This window comes from Strix uralensis, chromosome 24 (genome assembly GCF_047716275.1).
Source record: "Strix uralensis isolate ZFMK-TIS-50842 chromosome 24, bStrUra1, whole genome shotgun sequence".
NCBI lineage: Eukaryota > Metazoa > Chordata > Aves > Strigiformes > Strigidae > Strix > Strix uralensis.
The window spans coordinates 4,728,539-4,748,734 of record NC_133995.1 but is presented as its reverse complement, the minus strand read 5'-3'; the positions used below and the strand labels follow the sequence as shown (position 1 = coordinate 4,748,734).

Below are 20,196 nucleotides of genomic sequence, written 5' to 3'. Positions count from 1 at the left end.
CACCTCTTCCTGGCAGATCCAACACTGCAAAAACACCCTGGGGCAGAAATACTCGTGGCTCTGAAATGGTCCCCTGGAGGGGTCCAAAGCCCAACGCCGCAGCACCCAGGCGACCTTCCCAGGCGCGGAGAGGATGGGGGGAACAAGGGGTGCACGTTATAAATATAAAATCATTATCTGCTACAAACAGAAGACTTATATTGTACATCTTTGACCCATATACACAAGAACACAATATACACAGAACGCCTCGGAGGAGCGGGGGCTTTGCAAGGGGGTTTTTGGGAGATGCTGCTCCCCTACCAGCCCCCCCGCGCCTCCCCCCCGCGCCGGAGGGGGCTGTACCGACAGCACATCAGTCACCAAAAGTCCCGTCAAGCTGGCGCGCATCCTTCAAACCGCGTGTGGATGGAGTGGTTGTTCCCCCACCGCCGTGCCCGTCCCGCTGCCCGGGGGGGAGAGGGAGGCGAAGAGGATGGAGAGAAGGAGAGAGAGGGCAGGCACCAGGGGCTCTCTCGTGAACCCACAAAGCGCTCGGGGGCTCCGGACCCTCGGAGCGAAGCTCAGCCCTGAGAGAAACTTCTTGCCCTGCTGCCCTCGGTGCGGGGGGGGAGGATTTTCCGGCCAGGCGGGTCTCTGATAAGGCATTTTCATCTGGGAGTTGGAGCGAACGGTGTCGGAGAGAGAAGGGAGCAGATGGGGCAGCGCACGTGGCGGCAGGTTAACACGAGGCAGCAAAGCCAAGGTGGTCCCAGCCGGAGAAGCCCAGGGCAGGGGGCGGAGTGGCAGGAGAGCTTCGTCCTCGGCTCAGTTTCTCTGTAGAACTGTCCCCCATGTCCTCCCCGAGCCCCCTCAAGCCTCTCGCCCCGGCTCGAGCCACCAGCCCGGCGTGAAATACTGATGGTGGTTGGAGTGGCACATCCAGGCGCAGGGAGTGGCAGACAGGCACGCGTTAAAGAGTTAAGACAAGAGTCGATGTGAGCTTTGTACAGCGAGGAGCAGCTCCCGGCCGGAGTGTCCGAGGACTTGGGATGACAAAAATGCCACAGTGATCAGATCGGGCCAGGACGAGGGGGTGGGCACGGGGGAGAGGAGGGAGTCTCGCCCTGGCACCTATCGGCGGTAATGATTGGGGGCATCTGCAAACATGTACTTGAGTCTGTAGGCTTCTGCGAGCAGGAGTCCAATTTCTTCGTTGCCCCAGTGTATCGTGGGCAGGTTTTGTAACAACATCAGAAGGCCCTGAAAGAGGGGAAGGTGCTCAGATTGGTACAGATCCAGAGCAGGCTCGGGGCCGGCGTGACCAGAGGCAGCAGCACTCAGGAACTTTCGCTCACTCGCAGGTCTGAGGGGCTCGGAGACGGCATTAAGATGTGCTCGTGTCTAGTCTGAATCACTGAAACACCTCAGATGCCCCCAAACCCCTTGAGATACAAGGTGCTACCACGGCACTACAGCTGGACACCCAAAGGCAAACAGAAGGGATTTACCATGATCGAAGCTGGAGCCCAGGGAAGAGCTGCCCAACAGCTTGGTTCTGTCCTGAGCGCTCCGGCTCAGGAGTTACTTTCAGGCAAAGATCCTGAGAGGGGATGATCTCGGAGCCAGCTCTGAGGTGATGGTTGACTGTGTCCACGCTGAGCTCCCAACCAGAGCAATTCCCTCCCCTCTACCCCCAGGGAATTACCCCCAGCCTCAAAGACTTACCTGGAAGTCTTCCTCATCTAGGATCTCCTTCCGCCACTTGATCAAGAAGGCGGCGCAGACGTACAGGTGGAAATGTGAGAATCCTTCCGGCTCCGACTGCGGACAGCAAAACTCTGGGTCAGCTCCTGCAGCTCGGCTGGATCACGGCCTCCCCGGACACTGACGTTCTACTGGGCCACCCACCTCCCAGCTGGCTATAAATGTCCCGGGGTCACGCTGCTTTGCTTCCCTCATCTCCCCAGCTGCACGGTGCTGCCAGAAAACCCCCGTCCCCCCGTGTACAGGGAATCAGCCCTGCAGTGACCAGCCAAGCAGGGACGGCAGCGGGAGCCCACGTACCTGGTAGGTGTCCCAGAGGCGGATGGTGCAGCGAAGCGGCAGCTCCCTCATAAGCAGATTGTTCATCCAGCGAAAGGCAAACTGCAGGTATTCGACCTCGTACTTCCTAAAGTGATTATGTACCTGCTCTGAAACAGCACATTTCACTTACACACCTGGGGACCACAGTGCCCCAGCGCCCGCACGCGGTCACTGCCCCCAACACACCGGCTTTCACGCGCTTTCAGGCTGAGTCCTTGTTCTCCCAAATGCCTCCGCTCCTCACCCTGTGCTACCTGGCCAGAAAAACCCTGTCCCCAGCAGGTTTCTGGCTGACCCTACCCTGGCCTGCTTCCTTACGTGTTGTAGGCAAGTGTCTACCCCTCCCCTGAGAGCACTACTTGCAAAGGAGGCCTCCTGCTGTTGCGACAAAAGAGCCTCCAACCTGCTCAGATCCCTCTGTCTCCTACCATCGATCCGGCTGACCAGCTCCTCCAGCGCTTTGACTTTCTTCTGGATCCCTGGCTGTGCAAAAGTGTAGTTATCCTGTGGGGAGAGGCCACGAGTCAGCAGCAGCAGCACTAACAACAGCTAGAAATGACCAAAACCAGATGCCCAGCTCCACAGGGAGATCACCGTGAGCCAAGGAGCCACAGCTCTTCAGCACCAGGATCATCTGCCTGCTGTGAAGTCTCAAGCCCGGACAGCACCCGTTGAACAGCCACAGCATCTTATTTCCCAGGATTTTACCTACAGATTTAGCTCAGGGAAGCAGCAAAATCTCCCTAATGCTAGGACATGCAGAGTGCTCACCCAAACACAGAGAGATGACTGCTACCCCAGCAAGGGACAGAAACCTCGTGGCCCCAGAGGCTCACCTGTATCCCGTCCAGCAGCTTGCTCATGCACCAGAAGCTATCGGCTTCGATGCTCCGTAAAACATCCTGCGACAGGTTCGTCACATCAAAGTTCTCCACGTCCTCCTCTGCAGAACAGAGAGGGAAGAGCATCAGGAGGATGGGGGACACCAGGAGGCTCAAGGGACACACCGAGGGGCTTTATCAAGCCAAGGCAGAGCAAGAGGCACTACAGGGCTCCCTGAGTGATGTGAGCATCCTGCCTAGCACAGAGTGCAGCACCCAGGCAAAGGGCTGAAGGACCCCAAAAGACTTGGTGGCCATGATCCAAACCCAGCCCAGCTCCCCAGGGAGCCGTGGGAGGGATCCTACGGCACCGTCACTGCTGTTGTCCCTCAGGGGCGAGGGCTGTGCATGGACAAAGCTCCCGGCATATGGAACCTCTCTTGCTGGAGCGCGTCCCACCCTGGGTGACAGCAGGTCTCCGCCAGCTGGCAGCACCACAGGGACAACTGGGAGAGGTGAATCCCTCGCTGCAGCCAGAAACCAGGTGAGGAAACGCTGCCCTTGGCCTGGGGCAGCACAAGGGAGGTCACTTCCCCCTCCCAGTCAGATTCATCAGCATCATCCCAGGACCGAAGAACAACAGAGGCACCCAAAAAGTGGCTGCCAACTCTTGAGGACCCATGAGAAATAACTGCCAAAGCCTCAGAAACCCTTACAGTAGAGCAGGACTCTCAGGCACGATTGCAAGGACTCAAAAGTGTGCAAACATCTTCCTGGAGAGCAAAAAGGCTCCGAGTTAAATCCAGCACAGAGCCTGACAGCATGGCCACGCGACAGAGGGACCGCTCAGCTCCACAGAGCTTCTCCTCCTCCTCGAGCCCAGCTGACAGGAGAGCTCCAGCAAACAGCAGCCCCATGCACAGAAGAGCCTTGCTGTGGGGGAAGCCGAGATCTGTGCAAGCTTGTTTTTCAAACCCGGTGAAGTGGGGGTCTGAGAACACAAGGGTTAGTGGCAGCTCTGTCCCCAGAGGGTACTCACAGAATCATCCAGGTTGGAAAAGCCCTTGAAGCTCCTCCAGTCCAACCATGAACCTCACCCTGACCGTTCCCAACTCCACCAGATCCCTCAGCACTGGGTCAACCCGACTCTTCAACCCCTCCAGGGATGGGGACTCCCCCCCTGCCCTGGGCAGCCCATTCCAACGCCCAACAACCCCTTCTGCAAAGAAATCCTTCCTAAGAGCCAGTCTGACCCTGCCCTGGCGCAGCTTGAGGCCATTCCCTCTTGTCCTGGCGCTGGGTCCTTGGCTCAAGAGACTCATCCCCCCTCTCTGCACCCTCCTTTCAGGGAGTTGCAGAGGGCCATGAGGTCTCCCCTCAGCCTCCTCTTCTCCAGACTAAACCCCCTCAGTTCCCTCACCTGCTCCTCATAAGACATGTGCTCCAGATTGTACTCAGAGTGCAAAAGGCTGCCCTTGCTTTTAAATAAACCCCCAGGAAGGGCAAGGGAGAGATCAGATGCCTCGAGGGTGGGACAGTGGTGATGCTGGCTGAGTTTGGAGCAGAGATCACCTGCTCCAGGCCAGGCTCACCTTAACCTGGAGGCTGTAGAGGGCAACAGGCACGGGAAGGCAGTGGAAGCTAGGGAGGAGACAGACAGGGGACACAGCTCTGGCCCTCCTGGCTCCACTGACCCAGCACCTCCCTCCCTTTCCTCCTCAGGAGGAGAGCACGCATCACACTGCTGTCATGCTGCTAAATCCGATCAACCGATGCCAGAGGTAAACTGGCCCATTTCCAAACCCAGAGGCTTGGAAATCCTAACAAGCATCTTTGATCTTCCTTGGAAAAGAGCAAGAGAGGGACAGGACGGGGCTCAGGGCTGGAGGCAGCCGCCCCCTTGGCTCGGATACGCCGCAGGGCAGCTGTCGCAGGCTGCCGTGCTGTGAAAACCAGCGCTCACAGATCCTGCCCGCAAAAGTGTGGAGCCAGCTGCTCCCACCTCTGGGGCAGAGCTCAGCTCTGGAGCAAACTGTCACCAGGAGCTTTAGGGACAAGCGAGGGCTTAACCCTGCATTAATCTGGTAATCTTGTACTGCAGAAAGAGCAGCAATTTTCCAGCTGCAAGTCATCATCCAAAACTATCACTCTTCTGCTGGCTTCTCTACAGCCACTCTCAGCTGTTCCAGGTAATGAGAAAGGCAGACAAAAATCTGTTTAATACCCATTTTCTTCCTAGATAATAGAGAAGAGGATGGGTAGGTGAAGGAGCAGGTCAGGGCCACATGTGTACAGGCAGGACTGGTGGGAGAGGCAGGCTCGGCCACGTAGCAATGAGCCTCGTGCAGAAAACCTCCCCGTGCAGCTCCAGGCATGAGGACTGAGATGTAGAAAGGGATGTGGTGACCTGCCCAGTTGATGGGGAACACCCTGCTGCTTGCACCAGTACGGGGACAAGAGAAACAACCCTGTCCACACCCCTGTGTCAAAGCAAAACAGCGGTAGCAGATCCCCAGCACGAGCCAACTCACACCGCAAGAAGTTTTGAAAAAAAAAAAAAAAAACCCCAGGTCTCTGGAGCGTGTGGCTCAGCACAAAAATCTGCTCAGCGGCATCATTAAAGAGACGCCGTGGAAAGGAGGGAGATACTCAACATATGGCTCTGACAGGGACTGAGAAGGAGCCAGCGGCACGGTGACAGCCGCCCGCGGCTGGGCTGGAGGCAGCCGGGACATCGCCAGCAGTGCCACAAGGTGCCCAAGGGCAGCTGGCATTTGGGGAAAGCAAAGTTCCTGTGAGTGACACTTTGACAGGGCTCAGGGCAGACCTGGGAGAAGGGACATCACAGTGAACCTGTCTGAAATGCCAGGCAGCACAAAGCTTGGAGCAGAGGAGCCAGAGCTCCAGCCTCCCACAGCCCTGCTTTCTGTAAGGGAGCTTTAACACTCCCCATATTCTGGCAGCTGGGGCTTTACGCAGGACTAGAGGCCTGGAGAACAGTTAAACCCAGGCTCAGCTCACAGCTCTGCACAGCAATGGGCAAGGCTGCACCACGTGCAGTGAGCGACAGGTCCAGGGCAAAACCTGGAGTTCAGAGCAAGCCGGGTCAGTGGCAGCGTGACGAGGAACACCCAGGCACAAGGCTCCCCCCTCCCCTTCATCCGAGCTCCACTTCTGCTCCTGCTTACAAGGAAACAGAGTCCTAATTTAACCAGGGTTAGGATTTAATAACAGAGCCAGTTAGGAGTGAGCAAGATCAATACTTTCCATGGTACTGCTCCCCTCTACAGCCTTGGTGAAACACCAAACAGGTCCCAAAGCTGGAACAATCCCTTATGCCAGGCCTTGAATGAGGGATGGAAGTGGTGTCATACGCTGGGATGGGCAGAGAGCGCGGAGACAGGGTGCAGGATCCAGCACTGACACTACCTGGGGATCCTGAGCTCATTTCTGAGCTCTGTCCCTGCCATTTTAAATGCAAACACAAGCCATGAGAGCTGGGAGCGACTCGGGAGGGCTGCAGGACCTGAGCTGGGAGGCAGTTTCAGCAGGACTGACAGCTCAGCATCCCTGTGCTTGCTGGGACCTCTCTGGTCACCTGGAAAAGGGGGCAGGTGGCTTCCCCCGGCAGGTGCCGAGGTGTCACCCCCACTCCAATTCCTCGGACGCCAGACTGCCTCTCTCCACCCTCGCCACTTAGCTCTGCCTCCCCAGAGGTGCTGGCAGCCTGCGCTCATCCCACCCGGAGGGCAGCAACCGCAGGCTGAGCTGCTCCTGCAGCCTCAACACCTCGAGCTCTTCCTCACAGCAGCACCAGCTGAAAACAAGCAGCGCTCAGCAATGTGTGACAAAGCCGTCCATCAGCTGGGAAGAGGAACAGCTCCAGCTACGGAGCTGGCAGTGGCCCAAGTGCCCGTGCTTGCTGCCAAGTAGCCGAGGCAGCCATGTTGGTGTGGGAGGCAGGTAGAGCATCACAGGAGAAGGTGAGGCAGCTTGCCACGCTGGGGGAAAGGGGAAAACACAGCAGTTAAATCTATCCCATCCGCCAAAGGCTCGCAGAAGTCTGGAAGAAGCACGAGTTTTGCATCCAGACTGGGTGCAAGTACAAGAAAAGCAACTGGTCCCAGCTGGCACTGGAAAAGCGGGCAGGGGAGTTCAGAGATGGGGACTGGAAGCTCTGGGGAAGAGCTGCTTCTCCCTGCTTCAGCCTAGGTGGTATTTTCTGAAGCTGGTCAAAGGGGCACACACACTGGATGCAAGGCATTGCTCAGAAAGCAATTTTTTGCTTTTTTGATATTGCCATATCAACAGGACCCTGTCGGGCTAGGGAGAGGCAGGTTAATAATGGGGTCATCCAGTTCCCAAAGCATCCCAGGGCAGCTAGAAGAAATAGTTTCCTGCAAAATGTTTTTCACTCACTGGTCTGTTTACCTCCTTCAGGAGGCAGTGAGGCATACACCCTTCCTCCTCACACCTTCCACGGTGACGATGGAAAGGAATCAAGACAAAAGACACAGCGGTGTGGCCAGCCAAACTGCTCTAACTACTACCTCCAGCAAGCTGTGCTTAATCCCTCTGCACACAAGGGCCTGGGAGTTTCCTGGGTTACTGCTGACTGATGGTTCATTGCTTGTGTCAACTTCAATGAAAGGAAGCTGCCAAACTGTTCCCTGAATGTGCCTGATAAGCTACAGACCATCCCCTACCCAAACCACCCACCTTTTCCCCATGGACACGTTCTAGCCTTTGGTGGGAAGCCAGACAAGCCCTCTGAGGGATGTTTTAGGCCTTGGTCTAGTAACTGATATATAATGGAGACACTGTCAACCAGACACATTAATCAGCTGATGAGCACCAAGGAGAGATTTTAATTGATCTGTAGAAAAGTTGATCTGTGGTCTGCAAATGCAATGGCTGCCCAAAGCATGGGATGATGGGTTAGAAGTCTACAACGAACTTAGAGATGGGGACCAGCCCGTTATTGGAGGTGAGATTGTTTTATGACATCCACTAGACTGAACAGAAGACCAGAGTGTCAGCCCAGCTTTATGCTGAACAGCTAACTGAAGTCAACAGCTTGTGAACTCCCACCTCCGCCTGTCAGCTCTGAATCACACACACACAGACACCCCCCACAGCGCCTGGAGAGCTGCAATGGTCCTGCTGAGTCAGCTGCGGGAGACAGCCCTTCCAATGCTCTGACACAAACATCCCGGGGAAGACGGTGGGCAGCTGAGCAGAGGAGCCAGCTGGCAGCACGGTGGGTCCCTTCTAGCATCTTGCAGTCAACAAAACACCCGCTCAGAAAGGAGAGGAGGGGCAGCAAACCCAAGAGGTTTGAGGATGGAGCCAGTGCTGGTGCCAACTCCCCAGAGCCAGCTTTCATGGAAAGGCGAGGGAAACTTTTCCAGGCCAGATGTACACACACCTCTGAGTGTGGAAGTTCCCTCAGATGACACAGAGGTGTACGAGCCCTCAGGGGCTCTGTGGGCAGGAGCTGCCTGAGCCACACAGATCGTGCCCTTTCCCAAGGGGGATACAGCTTGGAGAATACCAGCAGCGTTTCCTCTGAACAAGAGATCCCCCATAGAAAGGTGAGTTGTCCCTTGGCACATGCTGCACAAGGATTATCAAACTGTGCAAGGCCTCTTTTGGCTCTCCTGCTGCAAGGACTCAGGTACAGCACAGACTTGGCTGATCCAGGGATCCTGAGCATTAATGATCTAACACAGAGAGCCTCCAGACCCTGCCCAGCACCAGCTCTTCAGGGGCCTCTTCAGTCAAAGGCAGCTGTAGAGAAGAGCTGATGCTCCAAACCAGTGACTTCAATCCTGTTGCAAAAGGGGTTATGCAACACTGAGCACTGGCAGTTCTTTCCCACATACATTCAAGGCAATTACTGATCTTGTCCTTAAACTCTGACTGCTACATAGCCAGACGAGGGAGCAGGTAGCCACTGAGACAGCTCGGGACCTCAAGACTGGCTTTGAATCCCAGGCTCTGGGGACAGAAGGGGGATCCATGATGTTGCTTGGCCAAATTCAACTCAGCACATCTCACGCAGAGGGTTTTTTCCCTCCAACACAAGTTTCAGAGATAGCTGGAAACAGGAAGGCCACGTTCAGAGAGAAAGTTTCAGTCAGGGGTGAAAAGAGCCCTGGAAGATGGTGAGAAGCACGACCCCAGCAAGAGAGGGACACGTCCGATGCAGCATGAACTCTGCAGTCACATGCAGAGAGACATGAGCCCCAACACTCAACATGGTGCAGGACTGCAAGAAGCCACACCAGGTACCCACAGGCAGCTCCAATGCTTCAGACCAGCTCCCTCCTTGCATGGAGAACTCACCACACACAGCTCCGCTTCTAACCCAATAAATTGATCCTGAGCAACCAGCCTCTGCCAGGACCAAGCGTCACCAATGCCACTCAAGGAATAAGGCACAGGAGAAGCCACTCAAAGGGAACCTGCTCAGACCTAACCCAAGAGGCTCCTGACCTCCCAGGAAAGGGAATTCCCTCCAGCTGGTAGTAGAGCCACATTTTATGCCTTCTCCTTCAAGCTGTGAGGAGCAACAGCACTTCCGAGGGATCAATCCTGACCACACCAGCTACCAGAGTGGAAACCGAGGTGGCTTTCCTCTTCTCAACACCCTCAGCAGAGGAAGGTCAGTACTAGCTTCCAAAGCCTCAGTTTGGAAGCCTGCTGCTGACTTCAACAAGCTTTGGATCAGACCTTAAAAATATTTGTTCAACAGAACTTCTCTGTCACTAATACAGTCTTATAAATTCCTTTTTCCTTCTATCTACAGTGAAAACCAAGAGCCCCTGGGATTACAGCATCCCAGCATTAACAGCAACCCCAAAACACAGCTAGAGCTGGAGAAAGAATAAAAATGCTATGGGTGGAAATTACTTGATCTCTGACTAAAAGCAACTGGCTGACAAGAAAGCCAAAAGCAGCAGGGAGAAGTCAATTTGCTTTCTGAAACTCTCAGCTTGAGAAACACACCTGTATTAGCAGCACGGGACAGGAATCTTTATTTAAATAGTTTATTTTACATTCTCAGCAGGGTCTCTTTATACTTCACTCATTCCTTCTAGAGCAAGAACTAGCTCCAAGCGCAAGCTTTGAGAGCAAGACCCTCCCCTCCCCCAACTCTGTATATCAGAGCTTTGCCTAAACTCCCTCAGCGCCTAAAAGACCCCATTCTCCTCCAAACTGCGAGGATGTTAAATACATTCAAATGCAAATCCACCCTTAGCACTTCAACTTCCGCGGAGCTCAGCAAGGTTATGAAACCGAACTCAATTCAACCAGGCAGCACAGATACAGTAAGAGGTCAAGATGCATCAGCCTGGAGCTGAAGAACACACACATCATCCCCTCCAGCAAGGCAAACTTGTCTGATGCCAGCGCTTCACACCATTTCAAACACCGTGGTCAAGAGGCAGCACCGTGCTTCAAACAGCAAAAGTCACTTACCAACATACTCAGAGAGGAACACAACAAAGAACGGAGTGACCAGGTCATTGATTCCCTGCACATAGCCGCTGGCTGGGTGTCGAATGGCCCAGATAAACAGGATTCTTTCAAAGATCTAGGGAAGAATGAGGGAAAGCAGGTACCTGCATTAGCCGTGCACAAAGGAAAGGCAGAAAAGCATAACTACTAAGCTCAGGGAGCGGAGATCATGCGCTGACAGGCTTTTCTGCAGCAATATGGGTAAGATAAGAAGCATGCAAGTCCTAGGAGAGACTCTGGTATGATCCACAGATCCCACACACAGGCCAGCCCACACTTCACCGAACAAAGCAGCCCAGGCTCCTCAAAGCCTCTGTCTGAAGACGTGCACATCCAACTTTTCAAGATCCAGGTGGCTTAAGACCCTTCCACCCATAGGCCAAGGCTGCCCATTAGTAGAGCAGCACACTTTGCTGAGTGTCACACGAAAAGCCAAGGCTGTTATCTGTTATCAGCACAGTTCTCCCGGCAAAACATCACGGGTTGGGATAGTTCCCAATAAAGCAGCCTCCCCCCAACAACCAGTGTGTTATTTCCAGGCTGCCCCAGCCCCAGGACACCGTGCTCTGATATATACACACACGCTGAGCTCGTTTCTAAAGAGGACAGATGCTCACACCTCCTGGCCACCTCTCAAACCTCTCCCTGCCCGTGTCTCTCACATCCTGCTTCGCACAAAAGAGGGTTCGTAGCAAAACACAACTGATCTCCTCTGGTTCAAACACCTTGAATTTGTCTCAAAACAAAAGCTTCAGGTCTTTTACCAATCTTGGCTACATCTCGCCACAAAAGAGCTGATCTCATCACTCCTGAGCTCCAAGTCTGATTTCAGAAACATGGGACAAAGTTTCAGCAGGTATTCGCATCAGGAGCTGACAGCCAGGGAAGTTTCCCTGCAAAACCAACTCACTCGTGGCAGTGCTGGTCTAACCCCACACACACCCCACGGCAAATGTGGGGCAGAAGCTTCGCTCCCCCTCTTACCTCCTGGACGAGCGGCTGCTGGAAGAGGGGGATGAGTGGGTTGGTCCTTGGAATGTCAATGTGGATCTGGAAGAGAGGGTGGGTTACACACACCAGCCGTGCTTTCCAGGGGCACAGTAACTCCTCACAGGCTAACAGAGGGGAATCCACCCCTCAGTGTCCCCCCAGGCAAGAGCTGCACTTGCTGACAAGCTCAGTGAGGGCTGCAGGTGATGGCTGCACTGAGAAAAATCATCTACAGTTTAATCTCCAGTCTCCTCTGCTCAGGCGTGGGCAGGTGCCCTGAGCTGGGAAAGAGCTGGGGGTCTGAATTCTAGTTATTAGGTCGATTTAGGGAAGGCCTAAACTACTACCTGTAAGAAGACAGACAGAAACAGTGTCCTGTCCCCAAGGAGAAGACTCCTGATAGCTACAGCTAGAAGAAGTCCTCGCATGACCTCAACTGCATGGACAAGCAGCAGCCAGAGAGAGGAAAGGGACATAACCAAGGCAGAAAGCCAGGCAACAGGCAGAGGGCTCGTACCTGTCGGTAGGTGTCTTGATGGTGCTCCTCGTTCCGGGAATCGTAATACTGCTGGATGAAGCCGAAATATTCCTCCCGCTTGCGCTGCAAGGTCAGCTTTCGCCGCTCCATGTTTGCGGGGAGATAACCCTGTGGCAGGAAAAGCTGTGTCAGGGCAGACCCTTTCTCCTCACCACAAACCACCCCCTGAAATCCTGCCGGTCAGCTGTGCACCTGGAAGCATCAGGCACAGACTCAGGAGCTGGGGAAAGAGCTTTCATGGGATTTGGCTTCCCCAGCCCCTGATGCCTTTACTGATCTTGGAGCAGCCCAACTTCATGGGATTCAGTTTCCCAACATAGAGGGAACCACACGTTCCCAGCACCAGTCTGGGCTTTGTGCTCAAAGAGGATGTAGCAATTACACTCCCCAGTTAAAAAAAAAACCCTACAGCTCACCCGTAGGCTGGGCACAGATACAAAAAGAGCAAACCTGGTTATGGGACACAACGAAGGTCTAGGAGCGCGTGTCCCTGGCTCGGCACATTCCCCCCAGAATCCTGCGTCACAGCTCCGAGTACTCACTGAGAGGAGACGCCACGTCACGGGCCGGACCTCTCTGGGCACACCGGGCCAGCTGCATTTCCTCAGTTCATCTGCAAACGGACAGTGGTGGCAATGGATTAGATCCTAGGCACGTCCAGGCACCACTACACCTAGAAGGAGAGGAAAGCCCAGTCTGCTCCTGCAGGCTCCGGAGACACTTGAGCCTCCAGGAAGGCTCCACATTAGCAATGACGGGGGATGTGGGTCTGCAGCAAGGGGAGTAGAGATGTTTTCAGCTCAGTCTGGGCACAGGACTGGTGGCTGGAGGGGCTCCAGTCCTCCAGAGCCTCAGTTCTCATGCGGAGCCCAACAGCCCCCAGCAATCACAACCATTATTTGCGAGATGGAGAAAGACTGGGAACGGACAGGCAGCTGGTGGAGGACATAACCATCTGCCAACAGAGCAGTTTGTTTAACTATCCCGCTTGGAGCAACTGCAGGTAGTCAATTTATCCACGCCAGAGCAGACCTGACTGCAACCTGAAGCAGGCAGCAGGCCCCCTCTGCAGACACCCCCGTGTTGCCACACTCACCCAGGTCCGTGTTGTGGCTGGAAAGGAGCTGCCGAAACTTCTCCAGGCGGGTTTTCTCCCTCACCGTCATGGGGGGAGCACCCGAAGCGTTTTGGTCAGAGATTCGGGCGACGAGCGGAATGACGGGCCGAAGGGGAAGGGACTGCTGCTTCTGAAGGGCGGTCCGCACACAGGCCTCCTCTGCAAGGAGCAGATGCTGCGGTGAGGTGGGGACAGAGTCTGCACCTCTCCAACCCCACCTCGCTCTTCTGGCCACTGTCAGAGACCTGCCGCTGCAGATTCCACCCCTCTCTTCCCCAGTCCCAGCAAACAGCACTGCTGGCCCACTCTGATGGACCAGCTGGTTCACAGGCATCTGTTGTGGCTCTTCCATCATTTCCCCCCCCATTTCTCCCTCCCTTCCTTCCTCCTGCATCAAACACCTGGCTGCCAGGGGATCAGAATTCCCTCTTCCCATGGGAAGCCATGGGCAGAAGGACACAGGAGATGAGGCAGAAAGAGCTGCGGGAATCCCACAAGAACCAACCTTCAGATCTGTTCTGCTCACGGCTGATCTAAAGAGTGATCAAGCTAATTGCTAGCGCAGAGAGGAGGCGATGGGCTGCCAATGCCACCTGCTGGCAGCAGGGACCTGCTGGGTGACTTTCACAGCACAGGCAGATGGCTGCCTGCGACGAGCAGGGGCTGATGCTGCCCAGTTCTCTGCCCAAACTGTCCCGACCTGGGGTCAACGGGACCTCATCCAGACCTTTACTAAGAGCAGCACACTGGGCCACAAAGGAAGCAGACAGTGAACAACCCTAAGCAAGAGCTTAACAGATCTGCAGAATCCCTTAGCACCCAGAACATGGGATCCTCTGGGCCTGTATGCAGGACACCGAGCAGCAGAGGAGACTGAAGCATTAAGGCCAGGCCTCCAAAAATGGCTCCCTGGGGTACAGGATACTACAAGGAGGCGAAAGCCTCTGTTGAGCTTGTAGGCTCTTGCCCATAACACACGAGTAGCAGCAAGGGGCTGAGTTCAGCAGACAGTCAGGGGAGCACCAGAGCATGAGGCTGCTCCTGAGGATGGCTCTTACCAGCTGTCCTGGAGAGCTGGGCCTCGCTGCTGGACTTGATGACCTTGCAGTTGGTGGGCACATCGCTGAGAGTGGACTGGGCCCGCTCGGGTTTCGCCCGCAGCTTGCTGTGGTTCTCCAGAACCTGGGCTGCCGTGGCCTTGGCCACTTTAGAGTTCAGAGTTTGCAAAGAAGAAGAGGAGGAAGAGAAGTCCTCATCTTCATCATCACCGATGTCCCAGGCATCACTGGTGTTGCGGGCAAACTCATGAAAGCTGGAGGCCTTCTTGCTTTTCATAGGCAGCGCATTGGCCTTGGAGCGGTCCTTGATGAAGCTGAGAGCCAGAGAGAAACAGTATCAGAGCCATGATGTCAGACCACTCCATTTTCTTTCCTTCCCTACGTCCTCACTCCAACCAGCCAGTCCCTTCTTCCAGTTTCCCCATTCCTCCTCCCAAACCCACAGAATGTGTTAAGTCTCTCCAGGCTGCCCGCTGGCGGGAGGCAGAGCCCGAGCTGGTACGATGGCAGGGCACGGAGGCCACAGTGCCAGCACACAGCTGGAGAGGTGCCAGGCTTCCCAGCTCAGAAGGGCAAAGGGGAGAGACGTACGTCTCCTCCAGCTCTGCCTCCCCCCACCCTAGAGAAAACTGGTAGATTAACATCCAAAAAAAGTCTTGCAACCTGGGGAGAGGCATGTCAGGAGTTAGAGCCAGTCTGCACTCATGGGTACTCCTGATACAGCGGCGATGGCTCCCAGCAGACAGGCCAGCCTGGTTCTTTTCTCAGGCACAGGAGGAGCCTTTGCATTTACCCTTTAGCTACAGAAGTCAAAGTCCACCACCTGAAGCGTCACAGAAAAGGGGGAACCTTCACCATTACACAGCACGAGATAGAGACAAGGAGGCAGTTCAGATCAGCTCTGCCTTTTCCTGATGGGAAGGGTGCTGTGGTTCTCCAGCCTTGCAGATTTACCTCCCCTTCCTTTAATTCTTCCATCTCCGAAGGGGAGCAGAGGGCTCAGACACCACTGCTAAAAAATACGCCTGTCTCCTTTGATGTGGCTGGTACAATATGGATTTCTGGCCATAAAGGACACCAGCAGATAAGCTTTCCCTGCAAGCTTTTGCAGAGCTCAAGGCAGCACCACACGCCACTGCTGCCCTTCTCCGCTGGAACATCACAGTGCCAGAAGATGCTGGAGACCTCCACCTACTGCAGGACTGAGCAAAGCCTCGTGGCCTGCGTCTCCAGAAGATAAACACTTACTTTTTGGTGAGCCGCGGATCCAGTGGAGGATGCTGTGCTCCATAGACAGGTTGAATGCTGCAGAAAAGGGAAAGAAAAAAGACGACAATGCAAAAAGCCACAGAGCACCCATGAATAATCTCCTCAGCCTAGTCTGGGGTTGCACTTCTTGCCTGTTGTTGGGAGCTGAATACAGACCAAAAGCAGCTTCAATAATCTTCTGTCTTCAAAGCCTTAGATCCAAAGTGCCACATTCAGCTGAAGATTTGTTCTTTGCAGCAGCAAAGAGAAGCCTTGTTTAAACTCTTAGGCTCTCTCCAGCCTGAGCTGGGATTTGAGATCTGCTCCTTTCTGCACCACCAATTCACTCTGAGTGACCACATGTTTCAGTCCCCCTGCCTTACACACTGATGTTCATTTTCTTTTCCATCAAGGGGATTTCCAGGTTTGGGAATTCACATTTCCGAGCCCTGCGGGACAGGGAAGGACTCCAACCAGTGACACCGGGGCTCTTCTACAACACACCTGAGGGACTGAACCCCACGCTGGCTCTCAGGCTTGCAGCCAATGCTACGGTACATGGTTTGACTCAGGTCCAAATCCCAGCTTAATCAACTACTTCCTATGTGGCCTGAAATGAGTCACGTCTCTGTCCCTCAGCTCCCCTCCCCATGGAAAGGCACCCATGGGACAGGGAGCCTGAGGGCTGCAGGCACTACCTGGGGAGCAACATCTCAGAGAAGAGCTCCTAGATGCGTGTTCATCACTGGTTGTAGAGTCTCTGGATGCAAGACAGGAATCCTGAGGTATTACCTCCATTGGGGTAACTATTCACAGCCACCCCACCCTGAAAAACCATCTCTGGAAAACAATTCCTTCTCATCCCCTGGTACACAGCACGGTCCTGCATCCCACAGCGGAGACAAGGGCCCATTCAGAGCTGGCACACAAGGGACAGGCCCCTCTTGGTCAACAGAGCTGGCCTGGTTTCCAGGAGCTGCAGATGGTGCCCAGCAGTAAAACGAGCAGAGCCCAGCCATGTAGGAGGGGGACGGCAGCCTGGTGCAGCTGGAAACCGTGCTGGGAACCAGTTGATGCAGGGGAGGCGGCAGCAACAGGCACAGCTGGCAGGGAGAGATGCAGAGATCCAGGGCAGAGGCTGGAAACAACACAGCACAGAGAGATCCTGGTGGCAAAGCCTGGCGAGGGGTGGGCTTGCTGCCGCAGCAGCCGTCCCTTGTGGCTGGAAGCGCTGAAAAGGCTCACTGTGTTTACCCACCAGCGATCAAGCCTAGGAAAGAGTTTGCTGACTAATTAGCATCTAGGAGTCAGGACAGCTATTAAGCAGAGGCACCCCCGTGGGTGGGCATAGCAAGCAGATTATCAGGAGTAAGAAAAACAACCCCTTCAGATCTGCACTGCTTCCCAGTGACTCATGGCAGCTCCTTGCAGCAGAGGAGCCGGCAGAGCCTCTCCGATACCCAGCACCAAGCTCGCGCCGTCTCGTGACACCAGTCACAATGCTGCTCCTCTCTGCGCGGGGGTCCCTGCGCTGCTGAGGGGTGACTGCTTTGATTCACGTGTGAAGGCCTGAACTTCACAAGCCAAACGAACAATGTGCGTTCGAGATAGGGGAGGGGATGTGGCAGCCAGCTCTGGGTGAGGAAACCCCTTCCTGGGGCTCTGAAGCAATCGGCCGATGCCTTCACTGGCTAACGGCTGATACAACCTCCCAAGCAGCTCTTTTTAAAGAATTTGAACTCAGGCTCCCCCAACAAAGCATCCTGAGCTGATCTAAGTGCGCAGCCCATCAGGCTGTGCTCCCACACAAGCAGCTCCAGATGACAGTCTCATTTCCAGCAGGCTACAGAGGCAGGGCTGAACTCCACCATCCTGCATCGCTGAGCCTGAACCGCTGTATGAAGCAGGTTCCCCCTGTGTTTGTCCCATCTTTGTGGATTCTCTGCCCTATCCACCTGTGCAGAAGGTGTAACAGGCTGGACAGGAAGTTTGCAAATATTCCAAGGTGTGCAACAGGTGACTTTTAAGATACACGAGCACTTGCACAACTGCCAGACAGCAAGTTTCTGCCATAGTATCTGTAGTACCCTCGACGTCTGATCCCGCTCCTTTAGCTCACGTCCTTGTACCCAACTCCCAGCACATCCTACAGCTCCACACAAAGGTGCATTACCACATCCTACCTTTACAGCTGAGAAAATTGCGTGATACCACCAAGTGATGCTCAGTAACTTTATTTACCCACGCTTGTCTGGTTTTCCCTGACGCAGCTTGGCTAGATGAATCTGCCATCTCTGAGCTTAACTCCCTGTCTGAAGCTGTCTTTGCCCGACTTTTGCACGGACAGAAAGCTCAGGGCAGGCACTACCTCTCAGCAAACACACCACTGGGTCAGGAGCCAAGACCTAGGCTGACTCTGTGCTCCCAAACCGACTGGATGAGTCCCCAGTCCCGTCTCAGTTTAAGCTTTTTAAGACAGGCATTTTTTGTTACCTGTATGTTCAGTGTCTGGTACAATGGCTGTGGTATCTGTGTTACAATGCTCACGAGGAGATCATCACAGGGTGTAGGTTATTGACACTGCACATCCATGAAACCTCAGTGCCACTTTGGACACCGAACATATTTATTCCTAGCAGATTCTGTTTCTCCCCTTTTAAAACAGCATTTAAATACCCCCCACTGAAGCCTGGCTGCCCATCTCCCTAAAGAACAGGAAATAAACAACCCATTGCACAGAGGATAAGACACTAGACCAACCTGTCAATGCATCCCCAGAAAAATACTGGACTCAGAATTCCCAATGCAAAAAACACAGGGCAGTATTGGAAACGTGAAACAACATTTACTAGTTCTGCCACCTTAAATCTGCAGGAAAAAAGCACCACCTAAAAGCTAATACAACTAATGGACCAACTACATAAAGTGTCATGGAAAAGGAAGCTAAGACAGTCTCCAAATCTTTACAAAGCCTCCCTCTGTCAGCTTGTCAGGGCAAAGAAAGGAGAGAGCCAAGAATCTGTATGGGAATATCTCTCAAAGCTCAGCAAAAAAGAAGAAAGGGAGCTTCACGTCTAGCGACCGTGGATGCAGCACGTCCCACCTCCACCTTCCGTGGTTGTGTTGCCCAAGACCTGTCGATAGCCATCCCTGGAAAGGATGGGCACGCAGGGGATTTCGAGGTGGTAGCAAGCCTCCTGGACAGCAGCCAGTTAGGAGCAGGGGAGAACTTTGCCAAAAACTTGACGTTGGAGTGTATTGTCTAGGCAGGAACCGGCTGCCTCCCAGACCGGTTCACCTGGTTTGAGCTTTCCAAGCCAAAGCCTGAAGTCATCCACTGCAGAAGAGAGATGCTGTCTAAGACCACCAGCTGGGAGCAGGGCCGTGACCTCCACGGGAGGGACAGGAGCAAATTGGGAGACAAAATGACCCAGGGAGAGCACAACATTTGCTTCCCCCATGAGCAGAAGAGGAGGAACACGTAGCGCTCGTTGCTTTCCCTTTGCTTGCCACAGGCCTGGATTGTCCCACCAACCTGAGGGAGCCGGCGCAGCGACAAAGAACCGAGTGAAAGCACATTAGAAAGAGAGATTTAACTGGCCCAGCAGGATTTACAGCCAACTAAGCATTTCAGACTGCATCCGCACACCAGGAGGGGAAGGGCAGGGTTCAGATAAGGCAAATGAGAGCAACAGCAACTGTGAGGAGCACCAGACAGGAACAGCACTTGTGAAAGCCTCCCCAGAGAGGTGAGTGCCCTGTCCCCACGGGAGCCTTGCTCCAGAAGCCTCGTAGGGAGCATCTCCTTCATCACCACCAGCCTCTTCTTCCTAAACACCACTTGAATCAGACATTTCACTTGTTTCTCCCATCCCCGGCTGAGTGCGGATGCCTTGACAGGAACAGGGACATCATAGCCAGAGAGAGGTGTACACAGAGGCGCCCCACAGTCCCTCGTATCAAGCAGAGGTGGACCAGGAGTGACACCCCGCAGAGAGGATAACAGAGGGGGCACACGCGTTGGCAGGGGCACCTGTTTGGGACAGAGTTGCTGCCGCCCAAGGCGACATCTCTAAGGGCTTCAGGAAGGGATGAGCTTTCTTCAGTATCTGTGGAAAGGAGGGTAGTACAGCCCTGGCTCTGAGGCCACCCCAGGGGGGCCTTCGAGGCCCTGACCCCCTCCACCCTGCTTCCCACAGGGGTCCCCCCCAGGGCCTGCCCTGCCCTACAGATGAGGGGGCGATCCTGGCACTACCCTTGTCTTATACAAGAGCATTTCCTCCAGCAGAATTCCCCTGCCCCATAGCCCCGGGTGCCCTTGGCATCCCCCTTATTACAGAGGGGAACCCCAGGGCCCCCGGCCAGCTCCCCCGGCCCACAGCCGGGGGAGGGTGCTCCTGCACCTTGCAGGGGGTACCCCAGGCGCCCCAGCCCCACAGCCAGGGAGGGTGCTCCTGACAGCCCCTTCCCGAGGCAGAGGGGCTGCTCCAGCTCCACTACCCAACGCCCCCCAGCTGGGGAGGGGAGCTGCGGCCCTTGCACCCCTTCCCCGGAGGAGGGGGGGGGGGGGGGGGGTAGGGCCGGGCCGGGCCGGGCCGGGCCCGCGCTCACCTGCCCGGCAGCTTGGCGCTCCGCTTCCAGAACTGCCTGCCGCTCTCGGCCGCCATGGCGGAAAGGAGGGGCGGGCCCGGCCGGCCGGCCAGCCAGCGAGCGAGCGAGCCCACCGGCCGGCCGGCCCCGCAGCGCAGCGGCGGAACGCGGAGGAAGGTGGTGGCCCCCGCAGGCCGCCTCACCGCCACCCGCCCGCAGCCCCCGGCGGCGCCATCTTGGATC

The 20,196-nt window shown here is 55.1% G+C and overlaps 1 protein-coding gene across 3 annotated transcripts; it reads right to left on the bottom strand.

The window, feature by feature from the left end:
• Positions 1-721: 721 nt before the first annotated feature.
• Positions 722-20,196, bottom strand: TBC1D22B (TBC1 domain family member 22B). Of its 3 annotated transcripts, none has more exons than XM_074893502.1 (13): positions 19,975-20,196; positions 15,364-15,420; positions 14,116-14,429; positions 13,037-13,216; positions 12,483-12,553; positions 11,920-12,048; positions 11,397-11,462; positions 10,374-10,488; positions 2,904-3,010; positions 2,496-2,571; positions 2,047-2,174; positions 1,708-1,803; positions 722-1,242 (listed from the first exon to the last, which is right to left on the bottom strand). In XM_074893502.1, exons 1-13 carry the CDS (start codon positions 20,028-20,030, stop codon positions 1,114-1,116), a joined length of 1,524 nt encoding a protein of 507 aa, XP_074749603.1. In that variant the 5' UTR covers positions 20,031-20,196; the 3' UTR covers positions 722-1,113. The 3 variants fall into 3 exon arrangements, with proteins under 3 accessions (XP_074749603.1, XP_074749605.1, XP_074749604.1); XM_074893504.1 differs by lacking the exon at positions 19,975-20,196 and adding an exon at positions 15,516-19,736; XM_074893503.1 differs by lacking the exons at positions 15,364-15,420; positions 19,975-20,196 and adding an exon at positions 14,779-15,280.

Bases quoted from the DNA above. Each gene is read 5' to 3' on its own strand.
- TBC1D22B (XM_074893502.1), bottom strand. From the start codon at position 20,030: ATGGCGGCCGAGAGCGGCAGGCAGTTCTGGAAGCGGAGCGCCAAGCTG. The intron at 14,430-15,363 runs GTAAGTGTTTAT...TCTGGCTCTCAG, and splicing joins GATCCGCGGCTCACCAAAAA to CTTCATCAAGGACCGCTCCA. The intron at 10,489-11,396 runs GTAAGAGGGGGA...ATTCTTCCCTAG, and splicing joins AGCAGCCGCTCGTCCAGGAG to ATCTTTGAAAGAATCCTGTT.